General features: G+C 41.2%; 1 protein-coding gene across 1 annotated transcript in view; it reads left to right on the forward strand.

Annotated features, from left to right (window-relative positions):
• LOC307172740 (NACHT, LRR and PYD domains-containing protein 3-like) overlaps positions 1–24,599 on the forward strand; it is a 31,881-nt gene that overhangs the window by 1,883 nt on the left and 5,399 nt on the right. Inside the window, exons 3-6 of the mRNA XM_079895320.1 lie at positions 200–295; positions 491–2,218; positions 4,928–4,999; positions 6,700–6,873. Of these exons, the coding sequence (XP_079751446.1) occupies positions 200–295; positions 491–2,218; positions 4,928–4,999; positions 6,700–6,873 (2,070 nt within the window). The remainder of the gene's footprint in view (positions 1–199; positions 296–490; positions 2,219–4,927; positions 5,000–6,699; positions 6,874–24,599) is intronic.

The raw sequence follows: 24,599 nt of genomic DNA on the forward strand, positions 1-24,599 counted from the left end.
TATACAGCAGTTTAATGGGTTAAAATCTTGCTAGTTTCAGTATATTAATGATTATCATTGTGCTCTTGTGTAAAGCTCTATGTATTGTATTGTAATACATTCACACACTGTAAAAGCTGTTGGTCTGTTACTCAGTTAATGACACAATTACATCAGTATCAATGTGTCTGATTCTTTACCCTCTTCATTCTGATTTAAGGTCAAACCTTCTATCCAGACCAGTTAAAAACAAAACTGTGTCCAAGCCTGTGATTCAACCACAAGACTTTAATGAAAGCATATATCCTGGTTTCAGGTAAAATTTAGGATTTTTTGTTGTTGTTGTTTAATTTTAGGTGCTGAAATTCACATCTCACATCACTCAAACTCATGATTAATGATTAACACATTTCAGAAACCTAATGATGTTCTGTGTCCCATAAATAGTTTTGTAATTTATGGCTATTTACTTCTCTGACTTGTGTAATAATGTGGTATTTTAATCTTACAGCAATGACTCTAAACCTGCTGAAGTCCTCAACACATTGAGATCAAATCTGAGACAGAAGTTTGAGTGTTTGTATGAGGGAATATCAAAGCAGGGAAACCCAACACTCCTGAATGAGATCTACACAGAGCTCTACATCACAGAGAGTGAAAGTGGAGAGATCAATAATGAGCATGAGGTGAGACAGATTGAGACACAGTCCAGGAGAGCAGAAACAGAGGACACACCGATCAAATGCAGTGACATCTTTAGACCTTTACCTGGACAAGACAAACCCATCAGAACGGTGCTGACAAAGGGAGTCGCTGGCATTGGGAAAACAGTCTCTGTGCAGAAGCTCATCCTGGACTGGGCTGAAGGGAAAGAGAATCAGGACGTCCAGCTCATATTTCCACTTGCTTTCAGAGAGCTCAACTTGATGAAGGACAAAACACTCAGTCTTTCAGATCTTCTTCATGTCTTTTTCCCTGAAACTAAAGAAATGGAGATATCCAGTGATGAGTATAAAGTGTTGTTCATCTTTGATGGTCTGGATGAGTGTCGTCTGACTCTGGATTTTCAGAGCGATGTGAGGTTGTGTGATGTGACTGAATCAGCCTCAGTGGACGAGCTGCTGACGAACCTCATTGTGGGGAATCTGCTTCCCTCTGCTCTCATCTGGATCACCTCCAGACCAGCAGCAGCGGATCTCGTCCCCTCTGAGTGTGTCCATCGAGTGACAGAGGTACGAGGCTTCAGTGACACACAGAAGGAGGAATACTTCAGGAAGAGAATCAGTGATCAGAGTCTGGCCCACAGGATCATCTCACACCTGAAGTCCTCAAGGAGCCTCTTTATTATGTGCCACATCCCAGTGTTCTGCTGGATCTCAGCCACTGTTCTAGAGGAAATGTTGAGTGAAGCAGAGAGAGGAGAGATTCCCAAGACTCTCACTCAGATGTACACACACTTCCTGCTCATTCAGACCAACATCAAACATGAGAAGGACTATGAGAAGAGAGTGAAAGATGAAGACATGATTGTCAAACTGGGGAAACTGGCTTATCGGCAGCTTGTGAAAGGCAATCTGATCTTCTATGAGGAAGACCTGAGCGAGTGTGGCATTGATGAGACAGAAGCATCAGTTTACTCAGGATTGTGCACTCAGATCTTCAGAGAGGAGTTGGGCTTGTGTCAGGGGAAAGTCTTCTGCTTTGTTCATCTGAGCATTCAGGAACATCTAGCAGCTCTATATGTGCATCTCTCCTTTATCAACAATAACATCAATGTGTTTGACCAGATTACCAAACCAACTAATGGAGACAAAGTTCCCCTATCTGATCTCCATCAGAGAGCTGTGGATGAGGCTTTACACAGTAAAAATGGGCATCTGGACCTTTTCCTTCGTTTCCTTCTGGGTCTGTCAGTGGAGTCTAATCAGAGTCTCTTACAAGAACTAAAGACACAGACAGCAAACAGCTCTCACAACAATGAGAGAACAGTTGACTATATTAAAGAAAAGATCAGTGAGAATCCCTCTCCAGATAAATACATCAATCTGTTTCACTGTCTGAATGAACTGGGTGATCTTTCTCTTGTGAACGAAGCTGAACCTCATACGAGCCGTAGAGGATTACGTGATGTGAAACTCTCCTCGTCTCAGTGGTCAGCTTTAGTGTTTGTGATGTTGTCCTCAGAGAAGACACTGCAGATGTTTCACCTGAGGAGCTTAATTGGATATGGAAATGATCGGTAAGTAACACTGAGTGCAATCATTACAGTCTAAAACATTATGAACAAAGAGAAACTCAGAGATCAGAGGTGTTTAAATCACGGGGCACAGACTGATTTCCGGGATATTGTAGATAATTTGCGGGTGTTTCTCAAACCGTGGCTGTGTCCTAGTAAGACTGCATATCTCGACTGCCACGTCATCAAGCGCCTCTGAAGGCCGTCTCAGTTTGAAGGATGTTTTGAAGACAGACTTCATTTTGTGTCTTTAATTCAGCTCATTTTGAAGGATGCATCAAGTAGATCCTTCGTGTTCTTCAATCTCCCACAATCCTTTGCACACATTCTAATTCATGTAAAAGAACTGATGGAAAACGAGTCGGCACTGAGTTTATCTGAGTTCATTATGAAATTTAAGACACAGATAATGTATTCGGAGATGAAGGCATACATGTTATCTTTTGTTTCTGTGTAAATTAATCACTGAACACTAAACTGACAATAATGTAAGACACTGGGAGACACAGACGGCTGTCATTCACTGTATTGCATTCATAAAAAAGCCAGTTAATATAAAGATATTTAATAGGAAGTATTTTTCCTAAATTAAGTTTTTATAGTATTTTTGTGGCGTGACCGTGGGGCGGGAACATGTGTGACGTAGCCATGCACACTTACTAGAGCGTGAGGCCATGCACACTTACTAGAGCGTTAATGCTGAGGACTCGAGTCTACAAGCCTCAGAAGGACCCGTCTAACTTCATTTACAGTTGAGTGCGCAAGCCTTTCAAAGCAAACTCATTTGAGCATTGTGTGCGCACCGTCTGCGCCATCACTAAAATTGGGCTGCAAGCGAATCCTCCTGATGATGAAGATCACGTCACGCGGACGCCAAAGTAAACTTGATAAAACAGTTAATGGCCTTGATGCCGTTCCTGGTGGCGTTTAGCTCTTCACAGTGGCGTAGCGGACGGGCGCACAGGGCATATTACATTACTGTTGTTATTATTATTAGGCTACTTTTATCATTAATATTACAGTTAATTTGCCCCACAATAATTTCGTAGAGCATCACCGCATAACTGACGCGCTGTGAGGATAAAAGATTACAGGTGCTGGTCATATAATTAGAATATCATCAAAAAGTTGATTTATTTCAGTAATTCCTTTAAAAAAGTGAAACTTGTATATTATATAGACTCATTACATGCAAAGTGAGATATCTCAAGCCTTTATTTGTTATCATTTTGATGATTATGGCTTACAGCTTGTGAAAACCACAAAATCAAAATCTCAGAAAATTAGAATATTACATGAAATCACACAGTAATTACACAGTGATACCATGGTCATTGAACCAGGTTTTGGTTCTTTTGGCAGTGTGGGCAGGTGCAAATCCTGCTGGAAAATGAAGGAAGCATCTCCATAAAGCTTGTCTGCTGAAGGAAGCATGAAGTGCTCTGGAAATGTCCTGGTAGACGGCTGCGTTGAGTGGACAGCACAGTGGACCAACACCAGCCGATGACATGGCTCCCCAAACCAACACAGACTGTGGAAACTTCACACTGGACTTCAAGCATCTTGGATTGTGTGCCTCTCCATTCTTCCTCCAGACTCTGGGACCTTGGTTTCCAAATGAGATGCAAAATTTGCTCTCATCAGAAAAGAGGACTTTGGTCCACTGTGCTTTATTAAATCCAGAGTCAACGCAGCCATCTACCAGGACATGTCCAGAGCACTTCATGCTTCCTTCATTTTCCAGCAGGATTTGCACCTGCCCACACTGCCAACAGAACCAAAACCTGGTTCAATGACCATGGTATCACTGTGTAATTACTGTGGGATTTCATGTAATATTCTAATTTTCTGGGATTTAGATTTTGTGTTTTTCACAAGCTGTAAGCCATAATCATCAAAATTATAACAAATAAAGGCTTGAGATATCTCACCTTGCATGTAATGAGTCTATATAATATACAAGTTTCACTTTTTTAACGGAATTACTGAAATAAATCAACTTTTTGATGATATTCTAATTTTATGACCAGCACCTGTAGATTAGCTTACTTCTCATTTCAAAGACAACTTGTTGAACACAAAACACTTCTTGATTCATGAAAATATGCATTTTTTCACTAGGGGCCACAAGAGAAGTATTAAGAAAATAAATTAGATTAAGGTCTCATCATAATTTTTCTTTATTACCAGTTGCTTGCAAAATGATGGACAATGATTCACATTTTGTGCGCATAATTTCCTGAGACAATAAAACAAAGTAAATTATTAAAGAAGTAGTAAATAAACAAGTAAAAAGCAAACAAACTCATGTGCTTAATTTCTATGAATAATTTGCTGATGCCGGTACAAAAATACTTTTTTTCTTGCCCCCCCGCCCAACTCGGGAGTTAAACATCACCATGGTGATAACCATAGCAACGGACAGGACAAACAAATCTGATATGTCAAAATAGTGTTGTAGTGTAAATGCAGACTAATAGACCTGCCACAGCAACATTAACAAGAAGAAGAAAAAACAAATCTGTGACGCTGAATACGAGGCTTCTACAGTTATAGATATTAAACTACTTTTTCACATGTCCTTTATAAAGCAGTGTTTCATTAAAACAATTATTTGAGGGTATTTAGGAAGGTATAATGTATTATTTACTTATGATATGAATTATTATTATTATTAATTGCATGAATAATTAACTTTTTATTTTCAATTAGTGACACACAGAACACTGGAGATGAAGTTCTCCAGAAGCTGATGCCTGTGGTTACAGCAACTAGATCAGCTGTGTAAGTAACACTGAGAACAAGCATCACTGTTAAAACATTATAACAGTTCTTACTTAAACATTATAAATTAATGGTTTAACAAAAGCTTCAGCTTTTAAACCCTCCACCTATCTGACCTGATTTGTGATCTACTTAACCATTTTTTATGATATATGTGTGAGAAATTTATTTTCAAATATATTATAATTTATGTATATAAACATTTATATTTAATGTATGTATTGTATGTAATGTATTCCATTTTATCGGTTTTATATAATCTTTCTCCCTCACATAGAGACATATAATCACTTAGAATAACAATTACTGATATATTGAATTAATTGTTTAAAAAAGAGATATTGCACAAATTATGAACACAATTAAGAAAAATAAGAAAAGCAAAGATTTCTGTTTTGATCTGAGAGAGTGAAGAGTGTGTCATTGTTCTCTACAGCTTGTGTAAGTGTGGTGTCACAGATGAAGGTTGTGCTGCTGTAATAAAATTATTTTAATGGAATAAAATGCAGGGAAATAACTATTATTTCATTAATTACAATCAAAGCTATTAAAACAGCATGATTAAATTATTTTTACGTCTGTTCATATGATGTTAGAGAATTAATCATTTTAAACCATTTGCTCTGTTTCTCCTCCCGCTGTGAGTTCATGTGTTTGATCTGTAAATGATAGAACACAACAGTAATGTTATTAAATATTATGACAATTTAAAACAACTGTTTTTTATTTTAATATATTTTAAAATGTAGTTTATTCCTTTGATCAAAGCTGAATTTCAGCATCATTACTCCAGTCTTCAGTGTCACACGATCCTTCAGAAATCATTCTAATATGATGATTTGATGCTCAAAAAACATTAATTATTATTATTATCAATGTTGAAAACAGTCGTGTACAATTTTCTTTCAGGATTCTTTGATGAATAGAAAGTTACACTTTACTACATTCACGTAGAAAAGAGCTGTTTTACATTGGAATAATATTCCACAATATTACTGTTATTTTTGATCAAATAAATGCAGCAGAAGAGACTTCTTTTAAAAACCTTAAAGATATTACCGATCCCAAACGTTTGACTGGTAGTGTATATGCATGTATTGCTTTGGAATCATCATTCGTCTCCACAACTGCATAATTACACCAGCAGTTGTCTGTAATATGATGGTGCAGATAAAAACAACTCAGACTTAATGCATGAATCCATGAAGTACAGCAGACCCCAGTCTAACTGGCCATAAAAAATACTTAATATCTTAATATACAAGATTGTATGCACTTACCATTGTCATGTGACTCAATTACATAATTTCCAAACTGTTGTGTAAAGTCATTCGTGAACCGTTTTTTCTCCCAGCCCTAACATACACAAGTTCCTTAAAATGTTTACAAATACATTAATTACACACACACACACACACACACACACACACACACACACACACACACACACACACACACACACACACACACACACACACAGGTTGGGTTTCCATGTTTTATGGGGATTTTCCATAGAAATAATGATTTTTATACTGTACAAACTGTGTATTGAATCCCCTAATCCTAACTGATGTAATTTAACAACTTGAACTAATGAATATTTGTATATATTTCATATTGACAGCATAATGTTTTTTTATTTTTTAAGTGTCATGTTTATCTGTGGATATAGGCTTAATGTGTGTCATTGTTCTCTACAGGTTGAGGAATTGTGGTGTGACAGATGAAGGTTGTGCTGCTCTGGCTTCAGCTCTGAGATCAAACCCCTCACACCTGAGAGAACTGGATCTGTCTGTGAATAATCTAGGAGACTCAGGAGTGAAGCTGCTCTCTTCTGGACTGGCGAATCCTCACTGTAAACTGGAGGAACTGTGGTAAGATCATACGTAACTCTCACATGAAACTGTCACTGTGAATTCATAAACTATAATCAAAATGGAATAAAATGCAGGGAAATAACTATTATATCATTAATCACAATAAAAGATATTAAAATAACATGATCAAATTCATCAAATAATTTTTACGTCTGTTCATATGATGTAAGAGAATTAATATTTGTAAAGCGTTTGCTCTATTCCTCCTGCCGCTGTGAGTTCATGTGTTTGATCTGTAAATGATTGAACACATGAGCTGCTCCTCATTAAGGTGATTCTGCGGTGCTGATACTCACACTGAAAAACACACTTTGACATCATGATAAACATTTAACACCCTTTACTTTAAACACACTCAATCTCAGCACAGTCAGGATTAACACAGTCCATTCATTTTAATTTTAGGGGGAAACTGGAGACTGTAGAGATTTTTCTCCAGGTTTAAAGTCTACATCATGTCAATGTCACAGATTATGACCTGGAGAAACACTATAGTACATCGATGACACGTCAGTGTCTGTATTATTAATGAGACTGCGTGTTCTTATCCTATGAGAAGACATTTCTCTTATTCATGACAGCACAAGGTATTTTTCTATGACAGACGCTTCAAACTGTAAAATCAGGCAGTAGTTTAGAGAGGTGTTCATGGGTCGCAAGTGTGTGTGTCCATGGTGCAAGAGTTGAGTGTGTTGCAGGCTTCCCCCGTGATGCTGTCAGGCCGAGACTCTCTGCGGGCGTTTGGTTGGCCAGAAACTACAGACACAATCAAACTGTGTGTGTGTGTTTGTGTGTGTAACAAGCGTCTTTCTGAGGAGAGCTACGAGAATTTCTGTCTTCTCTGTCACTATCCATCTTTATTGTCAGTGTCCTGAAGGGACGTAGTTCTCTTACGAGAGGTTCTTTCGTATTGCGTAAGTTGCTTACGCTACGGGTAAAGTCATCTTTTCTCAAGATATGAAGCCAAAAAATTATCCTTAATTTTGTATTTATTGTCAACGCGTTGCAGCAGCTAGCATACCTAGAGCGGGCTATCTAGCGCGCTCATTGGCTGCCCTGCAGCAACTGCAGCAGCCTACCACTGAGCCCTGCGTGACGTCGCGCCCTCACGCGTCACAGCCCGCCAGAATGGGGGTGGCTTAGCGTATAAAAGACGGGCTCGGGGGCTGCTTACCTAATTTTCATCTCTTCAGCGAAGCTCTCCGCATCGCTGGATCTTTGAGAGAAGCCACCACCGTCGAAACAAGCGACAGTGCAAGCCTAAAGAACAGCGCCTGAGGAAGCCGGATGATTCTTCGCCTTCAGCCATCCGTGCCTGCCACGCTATCCGGCGTCGTACCCTTTTTACTGCTTCTGCTAACTGTGTTTGTTCGCCGCTGCGACACACACTCTCTAAAAGAGCGCGAGGCGTTTTTTATCAAAATGCCTCGTATTTCCTGTGGCTCTTGCAAAGCCCCGCTCAGCGACGGAGACCGCCACATGATCTGCGCTCTCTGCCTGGGCCAAGACCACGCAGCCCTCGCCCTGTTTTCGGGCGGCTGCGTCCACTGCGACGGCATGACAATGTCGACCCCGCGGGCTCGACTCGACATGTTCGACTCTGAAGCTGCACCTTCGCCTGCCTCTGCTGGACTGCGCAGAAAGAAGCATCGCTCCCAGAGGCCATCGGAGCCTACCATGGCCTACAAATGCTCACCGGGAAATTCCCCTCGAGCCTCATTATCTCCTTCTCCGCTCTCCCTTACGGATGCACAGATGCCGGCTGCCGCCCTCACTGTTGCCGCCTCGGGAGATGAAGCGGAAGGAGACGCCATCGATGACAGCTGTTCCCTCCTGGCTTCTGGAAGTGAAGACTGGTCTGGATCTATCCGGTCGGACCCCGCCCCTTCGCTTCATTCTTCCGTCTCCTCGATGCTCTCCCAAGTGGACGGCGCCAGTGAGAAGGGATACAAGTCTATCCCCCCTGTGGATGAGGCGGTAGCAGCGCACCTTTGTCAGTCCTCTGCGGGATGGCGTGCAAAGGCTGCCCTCCCGTCTAAAGCCACTTCAGCTCTTGTCGGCCGCGCTTTCACCGCTGCTGGACAGGCTGCTTCCACCCTACATTCGATGGCAGTTCTCCAAATTCTCCAAGCCGATCTCCTCCGTGAGTGGGACGAGAAAGGCTCAGACCAGTCTGTCATCACGGATTTAAGGAGCGCGACGGACCTTTCCCTTCGTGCCACTAAATCCACGGCCCAGGCTATCGGGAGGTGCATGGCCTCGCTCACCGTTACAGAAAGGCACCTTTGGTTGACGCTCACGGACATGAGGGAGGCCGAGCGAACCGTTTTTCTCAACGCCCCGCTCTCTCCTTCCGGCCTCTTTGGCCCAGCTCTGAGCGGGATTGTCGACCGGTTCTCTGAGGTGCAGAAAACCACACAGGCCATGAAGCATTTCCTGCCTCGACGCTCGAGCTCTGCCGCAGGCCGCTCTCAAAAACAGCCTCCTGCACGAAGCTCCACCCAGCAGCCCTCCCATCCTCCGCCTTCGCAACGACGCCAAGGTGCTCGCCACAGATCGCGCTCATCAAGCCGCCACAGGCCGCCTCCCCCGCGAGGATTGCGCTGAAACCTGAGCCCGCGAAGTCCTCCTAGCAGCCGCAAGGAGGAGAAGATGGTTGAGTCCCGCCGCGGCCGGACCGCCATCAAAGTTTCTCGCTATGCAGATGTGTATTTTGCAGCCAACGAGCGCATTGCACAACCCGCTCGCCTGCACCCAAATGCCGTCTTTACGGCGACCCAGAGATATCTCATAAAGAGTGTAATTTCTGGTTATCCGGCTCACGCCGATGGTGTTTTGAGTGTAGAAAATGTGCCCGCTTCCCAGTGTTTACCCCTACACACAAGCACGGTGTCCCCTGTGTCATTCACTCTCGCAGAGCCCACTCTCATAAAGCTGGCATGTGCCGCTCGAGTGCTAGATGTAGGAAATGTCCCCACGATACAGTGCCCACACCTACTCACTGCCTGCTCTGCTACACAGTCATCCCAGGGGACAAAACACAAAGCCGACACACACCGGCTATGGTATAAACATAAGTCCTGTGCCCGCTCGCAAGCGCTCACGCTTACTGATAAACACAAAACGCCCGGTGCTACACACGCATCCCGGGCTTCTCTCCATGAAATGTTCCCCGCCCAAGGTGACCGGGACATTACAAGCAAAAAGGAAAAGGACATTACATGCATTACATGCTTTCAGCGCGCCGCTGTATTCAAGCATCGAGAGCACGCTCACTGCGCCGATACCTCTGATTCAGGTTCACGAGCCGACGCCGTGTGGAGACTGGAACCGAGAGGCCATTCTACCCCTAGCTATGCATACGAAAGCATGGGAAGCGATTCCGGGAGTGTCAGAATGGGTGCTGAATACAGTAAAGCAGGGCTATTTTCTGCAATTCGCCCGCCGTCCCCTGTGCTATCCTGCACGGACCGAGACGAGAGTGAATCAGGAAGTAGCACATCTACTTCGCGCAGAAATAGCAAAGCTACGAAGTGCATGGACGCAGCTCTCGCTCCCCTCAGAAGTCAGGGCATGCGAATATTGAACTATATGGACGATTGGTTGATTCTAGCACAGTCAGAGATATAATTAATACCATTGCTTCTCAACCATCTGGAGAACTTGGGTCTCACAGTCAACTGGACCAAGAGCTCATTACTGTCCAGTCAGACAGCCTCTTTTCTGGGGATGAAACTGGACTCTGTGTCTATGACGGCCCGCCTGTCGACTCAGCGTGCGTGCCGTGTTCGACGCCTGGCCGCTTCATTCCAGACGGGCAGCCTTGTTCCCCTGAAAACTTTTCAGAGAATGTTGGGCTGCATGGCCTCAGTTGCAGCAGTGCTTCAGCTGGGCTTGCTGCATATGCGGCCACTACAGCGCTGGCTGAACGCAAGGGCACCACACCGAGCCTGGGCTTTGGGCGGTCTGCGTATCAGGGTGACTCAGAGCTGCGTTTCAGCTCTGAAGCCTTGGATAGCGGCCAAATGGTACCAGTCGGGAGTGACAATGGGATATCTCGACAGACGCCTCCAACCTTGGTTGGGGCGACCTCTTCGAGGGCAGACCGGTCTTTGGCCAGTGGTCAGACCGGGAAAAATGCCTTCACATAAACTGTCTGGAGATGATAGCGGTCGAGAACGCTCTGAAGCATTTTCTCCCATACCTGCAGGGCCACCATGTACTGGTTCGCACAGACAATGTGTCAGTGGTGGCCTACGTGAACCGCCAGGGTGGTGTCAGATCCAGAAATCTTAATGCTCTGGCGGAACGCCTCCTCGTTTGGGCTCAGCACTCCCTGCTCTCACTGAGAGCCGCGCATGTGCCTGGTCACCTGAACGACGGTCCAGACAGACTGTCCAGGGACAACGTTCCCCCAGGGGAATGGTCCCTGCATTCTCAAACAGTCCAGCTGCTGTGGCGCCGTTTCTGCAAAGCGAATGTAAACCTATTTGCGTCAAAAGACAACGCTCACTGCCCAAAGTTATTCTCGAAGAACGAGGACGCGCTGGCCCAAGCATGGCCCAGCTGTCCTCTGTACGCTTTTCCCCCGATCTTGCTGTTACCACAGGTAATCACGAGAATCAGGGAGACTGGCCACTCGGTGCTCCTCATAGCCCCGTGATGGGAGAACCAAATTTGGTTCCCGGAGCTGATGTGGCTGACGAACTTAGCCCCATGGCCGATTCCGGTGAGAAGGGATCTCCTCTCCCAAGCCGGCGGCTCGATTTGGTATCCTCATCCAGAGCGCTGGTCTCTGCATGCATGGATAATCAACGGATACCCTTTGTTCTGCCAGAAGGGGTCGTGAACACGATCACGCAGTCTAGAGCTCCTTCTACCAGAAGTAGAAATGGTCTAAATGGTCTTTGTTTACTAGCTGGTGCGCCGGCAAAAGCCTAGACCCTCAAACATGTGGAGTCTCGGGGGTGCTTTGTGTCCTTCAAGAGCTGTTGGATATGGGCAAGAACCCCTTCCACGCTCAAAGTATATGTTGCGGCCATTGCGGCGTTCGCAGAGTCGACGCGTAGCCAGTCAATAGGAAGGAACGAGCTTGTCATCCGGTTCCTTAGAGGAGCCAGGAGAATGAATCCCCCGCGGCCCCCGTCGGTTCCTTTTTGGGATCTTTCTATAGTCCTGGAGGCCTTGAAAGCACATCCCTTTGAACCCTTGCAGACTGTGGATCTGAAATACCTTTCGCTCAAAACCTCTTTTCTGATAGCCCTGTCATCAGTCAAACGCGTGGGTGACTTACATCTGTTAACGCCGCGTGTCTCGAGTTTGGACCTAATGACTCTAAAGTCATCCTCAAACCGAGACACGGCTATGTCCCCAAAGTGCTTGGCACTACATTCAGAGCGCAGGTTATTACATTATCGGCTCTACCGGAATCCAGTAGCGAGGTCGATGTTAACCTCCTCTGCCCTGTTAGGGCGTTAAGGGTTTACGTCACGCGCTCCGCCGCCTTCAGGTGCTCGGAGCAGCTCTTCGTTTCATTCGGTGGGCGCGCCAAGGGCCTCGCCACCTCGAAACAGAGTCTGTCCAGATGGATGGTGGACGCTATCGCGGCAGCATATGCGTCTAAAGACCTGCAGTGCCCATTGGGCGTTAGGGCTCATTCCATTAGAGGCATGGCCTCTTTGTGGGCTTGGTCCAGCGGGATTTCTATTCATGACATTTGTACGGTGGCAGGCTGGGCCTCCCCCCCTACATTTGTGAGGTTTTATAACCTAGAAGTCCCTTCCCTGCAGGCTAGACTTTTGTCAGTCTAACTTATGAGTATGTGCTGTTCAGATTCGTTCATGCGCAGGCTACTCTCACATTGATCCCAGCTCCCCTGGTTGAGCTGCACTATAAGGATTGATATTCTCCTCTCAGTATGGACTGTGCCGCTCCGTATTCCCTGCCACATGACACTGTGTGCTTATGTACATATACTGGCCCACTCAGTTGGCCGTCTTATTCCCACTAATCTATGTTCCCCGGGCGTGCCCCTGGGACTTTATGTGGATGATGCTTGGCATGCACGGCGTTGACAAGGGGTTCCCGTAGCGTAAGCAACTTACGCAATACGAGAGAACCTCTCGTAAGAGAACATACTCGGTTACTAACGTAACCTTGGTTCTCTCTAGAAGAGGGAACGAGTATTGCGTAACCTGCCGTGCTCGCGCCACGAGCTGATCTCGCGTCAGTCGATGAAAACCAGGTAAGCAGCCCCCGAGCCCGTCCTTTTATACGCTAAGCCACCCCCATTCTGGCGGGCTGTGACGCGTGAGGGCGCGACGTCATGCAGGGCTCAGTGGTAGGCTGCTGCAGTTGCCGCAGGGCAGCCAATGAGCGTGCTAGATAGCCCGCTCTAGGTCTGCTAGCTGCTGCAACGCGTTGACAATAAATACAAAATTAAGGATCATTTTTTGGCTTCATATCTCAAGAAAAGATTACTTTACCCGTAGCGTAAGCAACTTAAGCAATACTCGTTCCCTCTTCTAGAGAGAACCGAGGTTACGTTAGTAACCGAGTACGTTTTGTGTGATCTACATTTCTATGAGAAAATGATTATCATATTTATGCATTTATAGTGAATGTATATAAACATTTATTCTGTTAAAGTGAAAATACAGATTGTGTTCAATGATCTGGTAGGAATTTCACTGTCCGCTGTAAAATCCTCCAGTTTCCCCCTGATATGTAGTGAGAGCCGGCATGGGCCGCTGACAGATGACAGTTGCTCGTCCATCTCTCTCTCTCCTCTGTCTTGCTCTGCCACACACACTCCCTCTCTTCTTCTCACAGACACATTTAAGAGGATTTTTCAGAATGATTGTGAGGTAGACTTGAGCTGAAAGAGGGGGTTTCATGACTCTTTATTGTTCATTACATTAACATCTTCTTGTACAATTTTTCTATATTTTTATGTGATATATAGTTTTAATTTGTTATATCAGCTTTTATATAATCACTGAAAAAAATGTGTCAGATCAAAGTAAAAAAAATTACTTCAATTTATTACAAGTGATCAATTTACTTTTTCTCAAGTGAGTTTAAACAAATCAAATTTCTATGGTCAGTTGAAACTAAAAATACTCTTTGAACCAAAGATGTTTTTTTACATAATTAAATCACAAATTATCACAATCTTTTTGATTAACACTGTGGTTTCCTCAGGAACAGACTGAAGACTTCGATTATAGGCACAAACTCAAGCTTTAATAACAGTACTCTGGAACAAGCTGACAGGGAAAACACACATAAACACAACGGAGATCGGACAAAGACTGAAGGAAAGGGTGCATCTTATATAGCAAACAGAAACGAGATAATTAATCATACACCGCTGGGACAAATGAACTCAATGATAGTAACCATAGAAACAAAGGAGTGGCGGAAAAAGAAAGGAAAAACAGGAACCAATCAAAACACAAACTGAAAGTCCAAACATGAATGGACACGTTATCTCCAACTACACGTGACAGTACCCCGCCCTCCTGAAGGCGCTTAACGTGTAATTAAACGCAATGCGTTCGTAATCTGGGCTAATCTGCTATTCTGTAGGCTAGATATGTTTATTAATAAGGTGTGTAAAGAATTTGATCTTTTAACATGACTGTCTTAGTACATTAAGCCACGTGAAGCGTTTTTCACGTTATAAGCGTTAATGTCCTGTATTGGGGACTGCTACTATTTGCTTCAGCTTTTAAAACGTAGAAGTATGATAAAGACATGATAAAGACATGATAGGCTATATACATTTTATGTGGATAAAGGCATATTTTGTACATGACTACACATGTCCTTAAAAGGCCTAGAAAATATATAGATTTAAAGACACAACATCTCGTTATTTTGACATAATTGATTGGATAAAATATATGTATGTGTCAGCAATACACCACTGTACAAACTGCCTTGAGATCAGGCTGAACTATTAGGCTGAGACTTCTGAGCACATAATACAAATACAAACACATAAATAGGCTGTTTAAAGCTCTTCCAGTTGTGGTTCAGAGTCAGGGTGGACACACTGGAATGTAGAAGCTAAAAACTGTAATGCCACAAAAGACACACACAAAAACCTGTAGTGTAAATGTATGACCACTTTAAAAAAATAAAAGCTTTGACATGACCATTTTGTCGTATTTTCTGGGAACTCAAAGCACTTTACATGGAAGGGGGGAATCTCCTCAACCAACACCAATGAGCAGCTCCACCTGTCACTATCTTTGTGGGGACTCTCCATAGACGTAATGGTTTTTATACCGTACAAACTGTACATTCTATCCCCTTACACTGCCCCTGCCCCTAAACCTACCCATCACAGGAAACATTCTGCATTTTTACTTTCTCAAAACAACTCATCCTGTGTGATTTATAAGCCTTTTGAAAAGTGGGGACCGCTGGCTGGTCCCCACAATGTAGGTGATCTCAGGTTTTACTATTCATATGGGGACATTTGGTCCCCACAATGTAATATAAACAAGGGCACACACACACACACACACACACACACACACACACACACACACGGGCACACACACGGGCACACACACACACGGGCACACACACACACGGGCACACACACACACACACACACACACACGTCGAGGAGACATGTGATGACAGTGATGAAGCCAATCAGTATATGGGAATGATTAGGAGGCCATGATGGACAGAGGCCAGTGGGTAAATGTGTCCAGGACTCCAGGGTTACACCCCTACTCTTCCGAAGAACATCCTGGGATTTTTAATGACCTCAGAGAGTCAGGACCTCGGTTTGTCATCTCATCCGAAGGACGGTGCTCTTTGACAGTATAGTGTCCCGATCACTACACAGGGGCGTTAGGACCCACACAGAGCACAGGGTGAGCAGCGCCCCCTACTGGCCTCACTAACACCTCTTCCAGCAGCAACCTGGTTTTCCCAGGAGTCTCCCATCCAGACACTGACCAGACTCAGCCCTGCTTAGCTTCAGTGGGCAACCAGTCTTGGGCTACAGGTGATATGGCTGCTACATAATACGTCTATAATAGTTCAGCTTGATTCGCAAATAGTGAAACATTTGGATTTGTGTCGAATGAGAAATGTAGGCTTTTTCACTTTAAATTAATTCGTTTGGCATCTTATTTAGTTTTATTTAAATAAAAAATAATATATATCCATCAGGGTTCCCGTGGGGTCTTAAAAAGTCTAAAATTCTGAACTTTAAATTTAAGGCCTTAAAATGTCTTAAAAACGGCCAGATTTTCATCCGTGGTCTTAATTTTCATTTAGTCAGGTCTTAAAAAGGTTTTACCCTCGTACATTTCCAGAAACGCTAGCCGCAGAAGTGATTACAAAGTAGCAAAAAAGTATCGCGTCGTAGCCTACAAAGCGGAGCTCTAGAGCAGGGGTCTCCAACACGCCGCTAACGAGCTCCAGTCGCTCGTGGCCTGATTTGAGGGAGCACGCCAACAGGCCGTTCACATATGTGACCGATCACGGAAAGTAGGGACACAAGTCGGTTCTGGGGCATTTTGAGTTATTCACAGATTCTGAAAGTGTAGTCTCCAAGCTTTCCAACGATGGGTAACACATGGAAATCTGATAATATTTGGAGAAGTTCTGGCCATTTGAAGGTAGGCACTCAAAAAAGCTCAAAGGGGAGAAAACAGCCTCTGAAGATTGTTCAGTTCTCACCTCTCTCTCCTGCTGGGAGTGACAATAGGGCTCATTTACATCTCATTTAGATAAGCCATACCCCCTGTAAAGCTCCCCCTGTAAAGCTGTAAAGCACAGGGGGGAGCAGAAAGGTCAGGAAAATGTGCCATCAAAGAAAAAATAAATAAAGTTTGCAAACAGGTAATATATATAAATAAATGTCTCTTAGCATCTACAAATAAAACTGTATAGGCAACTCTTGTGTACACTGAATAAAAAATAAGATAAACTCTAGTCTAGACAATGTTCAAATCAAAAACAGGATGTGCTATGTGATATATATATATATATATCGTATGAGTAGGCTATGAATCCAAGTATGAATCAGAATCAGAATAGATTTTATTGCCATTGTCAATGAAAGGTTTCACAGACTAGGAATTTTCTTCGGTGTAGCCTACTCGTGCAACATGAAACAAACTTTTGCTAATGATAAATAATAAGCAATAAACTATGGAAATAGGCATAGGCGTAATTTGCGGGTGGGACGGATGGGACATGTTCCCACCACTTTTTAAAACATCTCGCGACACGAATGTACCAATTCTACAAATAAATAAAACATCTCCAGGTAACTGGCAGAGCATTCATTTCGTTCGTTTTTTTAAATAAGATACTAGCGCTGAAATGTGTTTTTTTAAATCAAGTGATCAAAGTGCTCGTTGCCGCTGCGATCAGTGGCGCAGATACAGTGTTTTCTCTGTCTTCACTCGACGCGCGTTTCAATCCGTTGCGTTGCGGATACTCTCTATTCGTTCTGTTGAAATCACAAAACATAATTCAAACGTTTGCGTGTCCCTGCTTGATATACAACCACTGATGAACATAATCGTTTTGATGAGAGAAAAAAAACTATACGAGAAAAAAAAAAACCTGTACAAGGGCGGATTCAAATTCAGAACCTCTGCTACAGCTGGCGAAAGCTCTACCACTGTACCATTAAGATACACATTAATCATATAGGCGGATCTATGTATTGGCACTGACAACATGTATTAGGCTACATCTCATTAAACGACAAATTAAACCCCATGTAACCTACTATTTAAATCGATTGCTGGACATCATAATGTTATTGGCGTCCATCTTCATTGAATTTTGAAATCAGATAGAGCCGGCCAGAGCGCTGCATAATAAGTAGCCACGCCGGCTTATTCAGTATGGAAATACACACCGACAATGACAGGCCCCTACTGCGTGCTAGAATCTCCGAAAAACAAGCCGATTTCAACCTCAAAATGTACACTTTTAAATATACCAATACTGCTATCTCAAACATGGAGAGGCTTCTTCGTGATCTCAACTAACAGATTCTGAAAAAAGACGAAAATCACCAATTTTTTAAAAAAACGCTCTCATTTTGCACGAAAGTTGTGCTGCCGACTTGTGTCCCTGGTTTCCGTGACGGGTCACATATAGCGTCTTTTGCGTGCTCAAGTTCGTTCAAATGTAAGCGCTCTCATAATTGAAGCGACGCGCTCGTTTTTTTCCAGGCGCAGCGAGATAAAAAAAATCGCAACTCTTCAGAATGCCGCAAACGCACCGCAGGTCATGTGACAAGAACCAACCAATCAGCTTCGCTCTTTCCGTAACAACATTGAAAGCTCAGTCAACAGGAAGGATGGGGGTGCACCCAAACACTACGGGTGTTTTTCTCTTCTCCAATCTTGTAGCAGAGCTACAGCAAGCGTTTCTCGGTGGTGGAAATCCATTAGCCACTAAAACTTCTTTGTCGTTGTGGAGAGCGCAGTGCATGGTTGCATAGCAACGACAGACGCCACGGGAAAATCAGACCGAATTTTACTATTAATAATAAAAGATAAGCTAAAGTGCATTGTAAATGTCTGTAATTTATCTTTTTTCACTCATTATTTTTTATAAAAAATGATTTAAAGTCTGAAATATGGTTTATCTTTTTATAAAAACCTTTTTTGTCAAAACTTTATTTGAACTTGTACATGTTAGTATATAACATGTTGCAAGACACATAAAATCTATTTAACTTACTATAACTTTTAAAAGCTATCATTTTTAATGGTATTATTTTAATGTTTATGTAAACAAAGTGCATATTGATGCAAATTTTATTTGTTATTTGCTGGTTTTCGACATAAAACTTGGTAAATTGATTTCATTGTGTAGTAATTAGTACTTTTTGAACAGGATTCTGTGATTCTGTTCTTTTCTCTGACACGTGTTGTTGGGTGTGGAAGGTTACTAATGTGATTGCTTTATTTGTAAAATAAATTAATGCTTTTTCAATTACTGAATTCATTGAAATAAAATGAATTCTTTGATTTTAATATTTTTTGGCAATGTGTCGTGTAGGTCTTAAATTTCAATCTTTATGTTCTTAAAATGTCTTAAAAAGGTCTTAAATTTGACTTACTGAAACCTGTAAGAACCCTGATCCATAGAAGCTGGCATGGCATTAAACAAAGAAAAGAAAAGAGAGATATTATTATTATTAGTAGTAGTATTATAGCCTAAATATTATTATTATTATTACAAACTAGGCTACAAAAAAATAAAAAAAATAAAACAAAATAACGTTATTAATCTGTATTTGTTCTAATCAAACCAGTTTCAGAACGTTAATAATACAGAAGAAACGCAGGAACAGAAACGTTAAAATAGGTGACTGGTTCTGCTCTGAGTGAACCGGGGTCAGGGGGATTATTTATTTATTTATTTATTTTCATTTTTAATCCCTGGAAAAAATATAATACAGATTGGACTTTTAAGTGGCCAATGAACGAACAATATTATTAAAATATCAGAATTATTTGGCGGAGGTTTCTGCTACTTAAACTGTATAAAATAAATGAGTGAGTGATTTAAAATAAAAAGCATAACGTGTCCGAACAGGTCATGTCTGTGGCAAAGACACACATTAAAATGCAATATAATTTTATGTTAGACTTACATAAGTCACATTTTCTTCATTGTGTCCTTGCAAAAGATCTTTTATAGGTTATTTAAATGTCAAAGAAATGCGTTAAATTCACAGTGTGAATAATTCCACAATGTGGGAATTAGGGTTACTAAAATGGGACGGGATATTTGCACTTATAAGTTTACTAAAAAGTTATTGTAACACTTTTTTATGCTACAAACATCCATGACAAGCATGTAAAAACCATTAATAACTGAATCATTAATATTTTATTTCTATTTGAGCTGTTCATAAACAATATAGTCTTCTTAAAAATGTGTTTCTCACACGTTTATGAGCTCGGTCGCTTGCTGTCAATACACACCAGAGAGAGGTTAACACATCATTGCACATTATTGTCTTCAGTGCCGCTATAACTGAGAAAGAAACAGGACTGCCCCCTACTGGTGATGAACGTCATGTGACAGAGAACTTCACTACGGCCGAATCCCTTTCCCTGTGATGCACATTCTTAATGGACACATTTGTACAACTTTTGATTTAAAACATGTATTAATAAATGTTGAAATGAACATCAACTAAGATTAATAAATGTTGTAGAAGAATCTTCGGTAACACTTCAGAATACTGTTTCTTACTGCATAACTAATAAGGAATTATTGTAGAACTAATAGGTAATTCTTCATTAACTACTTCTTCACTACTGTTAACTACTAAGGTATAAGTAGTATTATGAAAATACAATTTTAACAAATACATATAAATGTTAAAGAGGTTTTTGCCTGTGTGGTTCTGTGAGTGTGTTCTGTAAGAAATCAACTTCAGAAAGGAACCCCACTCAAGTGCCTTGCCATAACTAACCTCTGATTAGTTTTTATATTTTATATACAGTACTGTGTGTGTGTGTGTGTGTGTGTGTGTGTGTTCCTCAGCATAGAATGCCATTGAGTAAATTATTTAAATAATTATTAAATAATTCTTCAGGAATTACTTATAACCTGAAACAGTATTCTAAAGTGAAAATATAGGGAACCCATTAGTAATTAATAATGAATTAGCACATAAGTACACTTCTGACTCAAATCAAACTTACTGTAAAAAAAAAACAAAAAAACAAAAAACAAAAACACTATTAGGCTAACGTAATCATCTAAACCTTTGTAAAATACACGACAATGACTCGTTTAGGCTACGTGATATCATCCTTTATTTCAGATGAGAACATTTCCGCATATATTTTATTTCGTTTTAACATGTACAATACTGCCTACATTTAAACTCGTTTAACAAACACTTTAAACTCAAAAGTTAAACCTTTAAAAGCGATTCAAGTGTGATCAGCCGGTCTCTGTTCTCCCATTTCCACAGTAGTGGTGCTGGATCTCTAGCGGGAGCTGAGCTCGTGTTCGGCGGAGAAACTGCTAACTTCAGACCGCCGCTGAAAGATACTGTGACTCCATAACCTGCCCATACACATACAGTGCACAGCTCTGAGAACAGATTTAACATCTCATGTAAATAGATTTAGTCTCTTTAGAAATAAAATCATTTGTTTTATGCAAGGGATCAGGCATTTCCATCACGCAAAAAAGTCCTTGTATGTTGCCTTGCATAAAATAAAATGATTTACAGCACAGTAATAATTTTATAGATTAAATAAAACATACACAAACCTGTATTTCGCAGAAGAAATGCACCAAATCGGCGGCGCTGAGAACTCTCCAGAAGAGGATGCAAACACCCGCGCTCTTGATCACCAAATCACTGTAAAATGTAGGATACCGCGATATTGCCGGAACTTGAATGGTGCAAAAGACGTTTAAAATGTATAAGAACTAAGTATAATAATAAGGTGTAATATACATTATGATAAGTTTTGCTATTGGAATAAAAAGTTTGCTTATTTGCAGATCAATGTATAGCCTATAGGTAAATGTCTGCACTTATCTTTCTTATTAGTGCTGAAGAATGACTAAAAATAATGGCTAGAAAAAAATAAAAAACATTGATCAGTGCTTTTTACTTTTTAAGTACTTTACAAATGAATTACCTTTGTACTTTTACTAAGGTAATTTTGAAAATGGCCTAATTATAATTTGACTGGAGTAATATTTTATTGGGGTATCTGTACTTTTACTCAAGCACTAGATTTGTGTTCTTCATCCACCATTCCACTGCTAACCCGAATTATTGTATTGATACTGTGTATGACTGTTCATTAGTAGTTACTTCATAGTTATTTTTCTTGACGCTTAATTAATAGATAATTAATAGTAGTTCTTCAGGAGGTATGACAGAATTCATTAGTTATTGATTAACTAACTGATACTTAACACAATCATAAAATTCTAGTACATACTGATTAGTTAACACATCTTCCTTAGTAGTTAACAGTAGTGACTTAAGTGTTAAAGAAGAATTACCCATTAGTTCTACCAGAAAGACTCGGGAGAATTATTTCAATAAACCATACATTTATTGACAGCTCAGCAAGCTGATAATATACAAAGTCATTTGGCGTAGGCCCCGTCCGTAGTGCATAATCCGAGGGTATCGGATCTGCAATTCCTGCCTGAAGACGAAGGCAGGGGCGCAGCCGACCCCCCCGGGAGGTATGGACAGGACCATCCTGGTGGTGGTGGGGAGGATGGGGGTAATCGTTGCTTCAGTATCTGCGAACTCAAACATGTGTAAGTACCGAGCTTTTATACAATGAGCCTACGAATATGATTGGATAGAAGTGAAGGCAATAGGTGACATAGTAATTGAGTCTTCCCGGCAGAACTTATGCTAAAGCTTTCATTTCTTCAGTAATTCCTCATTAGTTATGCAGTAAGAAACACTATTCTAAAGTGTTACCGAATCTTTCATGGTTTGTTCATGCTAACTAATGTAGTTAACTAGTGTGTAACAAATGAAACCTTACTGTAGTGTAAGCAAATTATAAATATTAACAAACTTGCTTACCATGTCATCAACTATCTTCTATTCCGATTCTCAAATACATGTAAGTGAGTTTGTTTTGTCGTTTAAAAACCTTTATAAATGATCTCGATCTGTAACGTGAGATGGGCGTCTCATGTTTGTTTGGGCCGCAGTACAGAGATTCCTGTTGGATTTATTACAGCACGTGAATTCATCAGTTTCTCCCGAAATACATGAAAGTAAGTGGCCAGTGAACTGGGAGAAGAATAGAGTAAACTTTATAGTTACTTACACTGTGTATCTGATATGAATAAAACACAGCGGCAAATATATTTGAATGGATTGTGATCGCTGCTTCCATAGACACCATTGTGTATTTTACAAACTACAAATGTATTGTTTTGCTATAAATTATATGTATTTAAATGTCTGAAACCTAAAATAAACATTATGTGGAAACACTGAATAGTTGTGATATATGACAAGTGTCTTTGGCTCAGCGCCAGCCATAGTGCGAAAGCACAGTTTGGATCTGGCAGTGATGTCACGTCACTGTACATTCGCTCCTGTGGTCAGCTGATGCAGAGCGTGCCAACATCGAAATTACTGATGAGATGTAGAGGAAAATATCTAGTGGAAAATGAGGATGTTACGTTCCCCCAGATGCAGGATACAGTGAAGAGGTTTTTTAAAGCACAAATGTTTGCTATAAATCAACTTTTAATGCTTGTGCAAACAGACCCTTGTAAAAGCGTGAGCATTGCCTCAAAATGTGTGTGTGCAGCTGAAAAGAGGGAAGTGGTGTGTGTTTCACCTGAACCAGGGCTGTCACCATATCAGCTTTATCACTACATGATTATCATGGCCAAAATAACACACGATAACAATATATCACCATATCTATGGAAATATTGAAAAAATAATAATAATGTTATCAGTCAAATTCATCTTTACTTTGTTTATTTTGTGTTATTTATGAAAAAGAAGAATCACTCCATCACATACAAAAGGAACAATTACACTTAATGCGACCGGTTTGAAATAATGGAAACACTTTATCACAAGTATACAGTAACACAGTGCTTATAAATAATTTTAAAACTGTTAGTTTATAGTTAATGAATAGTATATAATAGTATATAAGCTGTTCGATACTATCACGATTCTTGTGTGCCGATACGATATGTACTGCAATTTTTAAGAATTGCGTTTTTACAGTATTGCGATTCGATATTGCAATGTATTTCTTTTTTTTTTTTTTACACTAGACTATGGGTAAAAGTTAAATCATACACTTACACAGAGTGTACATGATGTATAAGATGAGTCATATTTACAAATTCAATTCATCACATCTTTCTGAGTTTTATTTCAGAAGCTTCATACAGTTCTACATTCTCTTGAATAAATAATTAAATTACAAATAATTTTTTTAACAGCCACTCGTCGCCACCTAGTGGTGGAATAATGTAATCGATAAATGCGTTATTTTAAGCGCCAAGTTTCTATCAAAAGCTGATTTACTCGCTACCGTAGACATCAGTGTTCATATTTGAACTTGAAACTTTTATCCCAGTACTTCTATTTAAGCTGTTTCATGACGACTCTCTTTGGGTCAGCGGCAGCGCCAACACAGATTTATGATGTTGCGATATGATTTTGTCAAAGGTTTAATAGACAGACGAACTGGAAGAAGATCGTGTGTGTGTTTGAATGGAGATCACAGTATTTTAAAGATGAATCGTGCAGCTCTACTGTCTTATCTCTCTCTCAGCATATGAGCTGCGCGAGGGCTTTCAGTGCTTTCAGTCTCACGTCTCTTCCACACGTCCACTTGAAATGGACATTACGACACTCAACACTCATATGGTGCGTTCATGTCATCTCGTAAAGATTGTATTTACGAGTTGAACGCACATGAACGCCTCCACAATCGCCGCTTTTCCACCGTGGGGCCGAACGGTTCTTATAATGGTAATGAATCCTCAGCCGAACCGTGCTGGTAGAATCCGTGAAGTAAAGTCTCCAGGATTGGTCACTTGTCTGTTGTCTCTCTGTTGCTGGTTAAGCGCTCTTTGAGTGAAGTAAACGAAGCAATAATAAAATTAAAAGCAATAGCTGATCATTCTCCATAACGCGGTCGATATTTACATCTCACATCATCAGTAAA

The sequence above is a fragment of the Squalius cephalus genome (assembly GCF_949319135.1).
Source record: "Squalius cephalus genome assembly, chromosome: 15".
Taxonomy (NCBI): Eukaryota; Metazoa; Chordata; class Actinopteri; order Cypriniformes; family Leuciscidae; genus Squalius; species Squalius cephalus.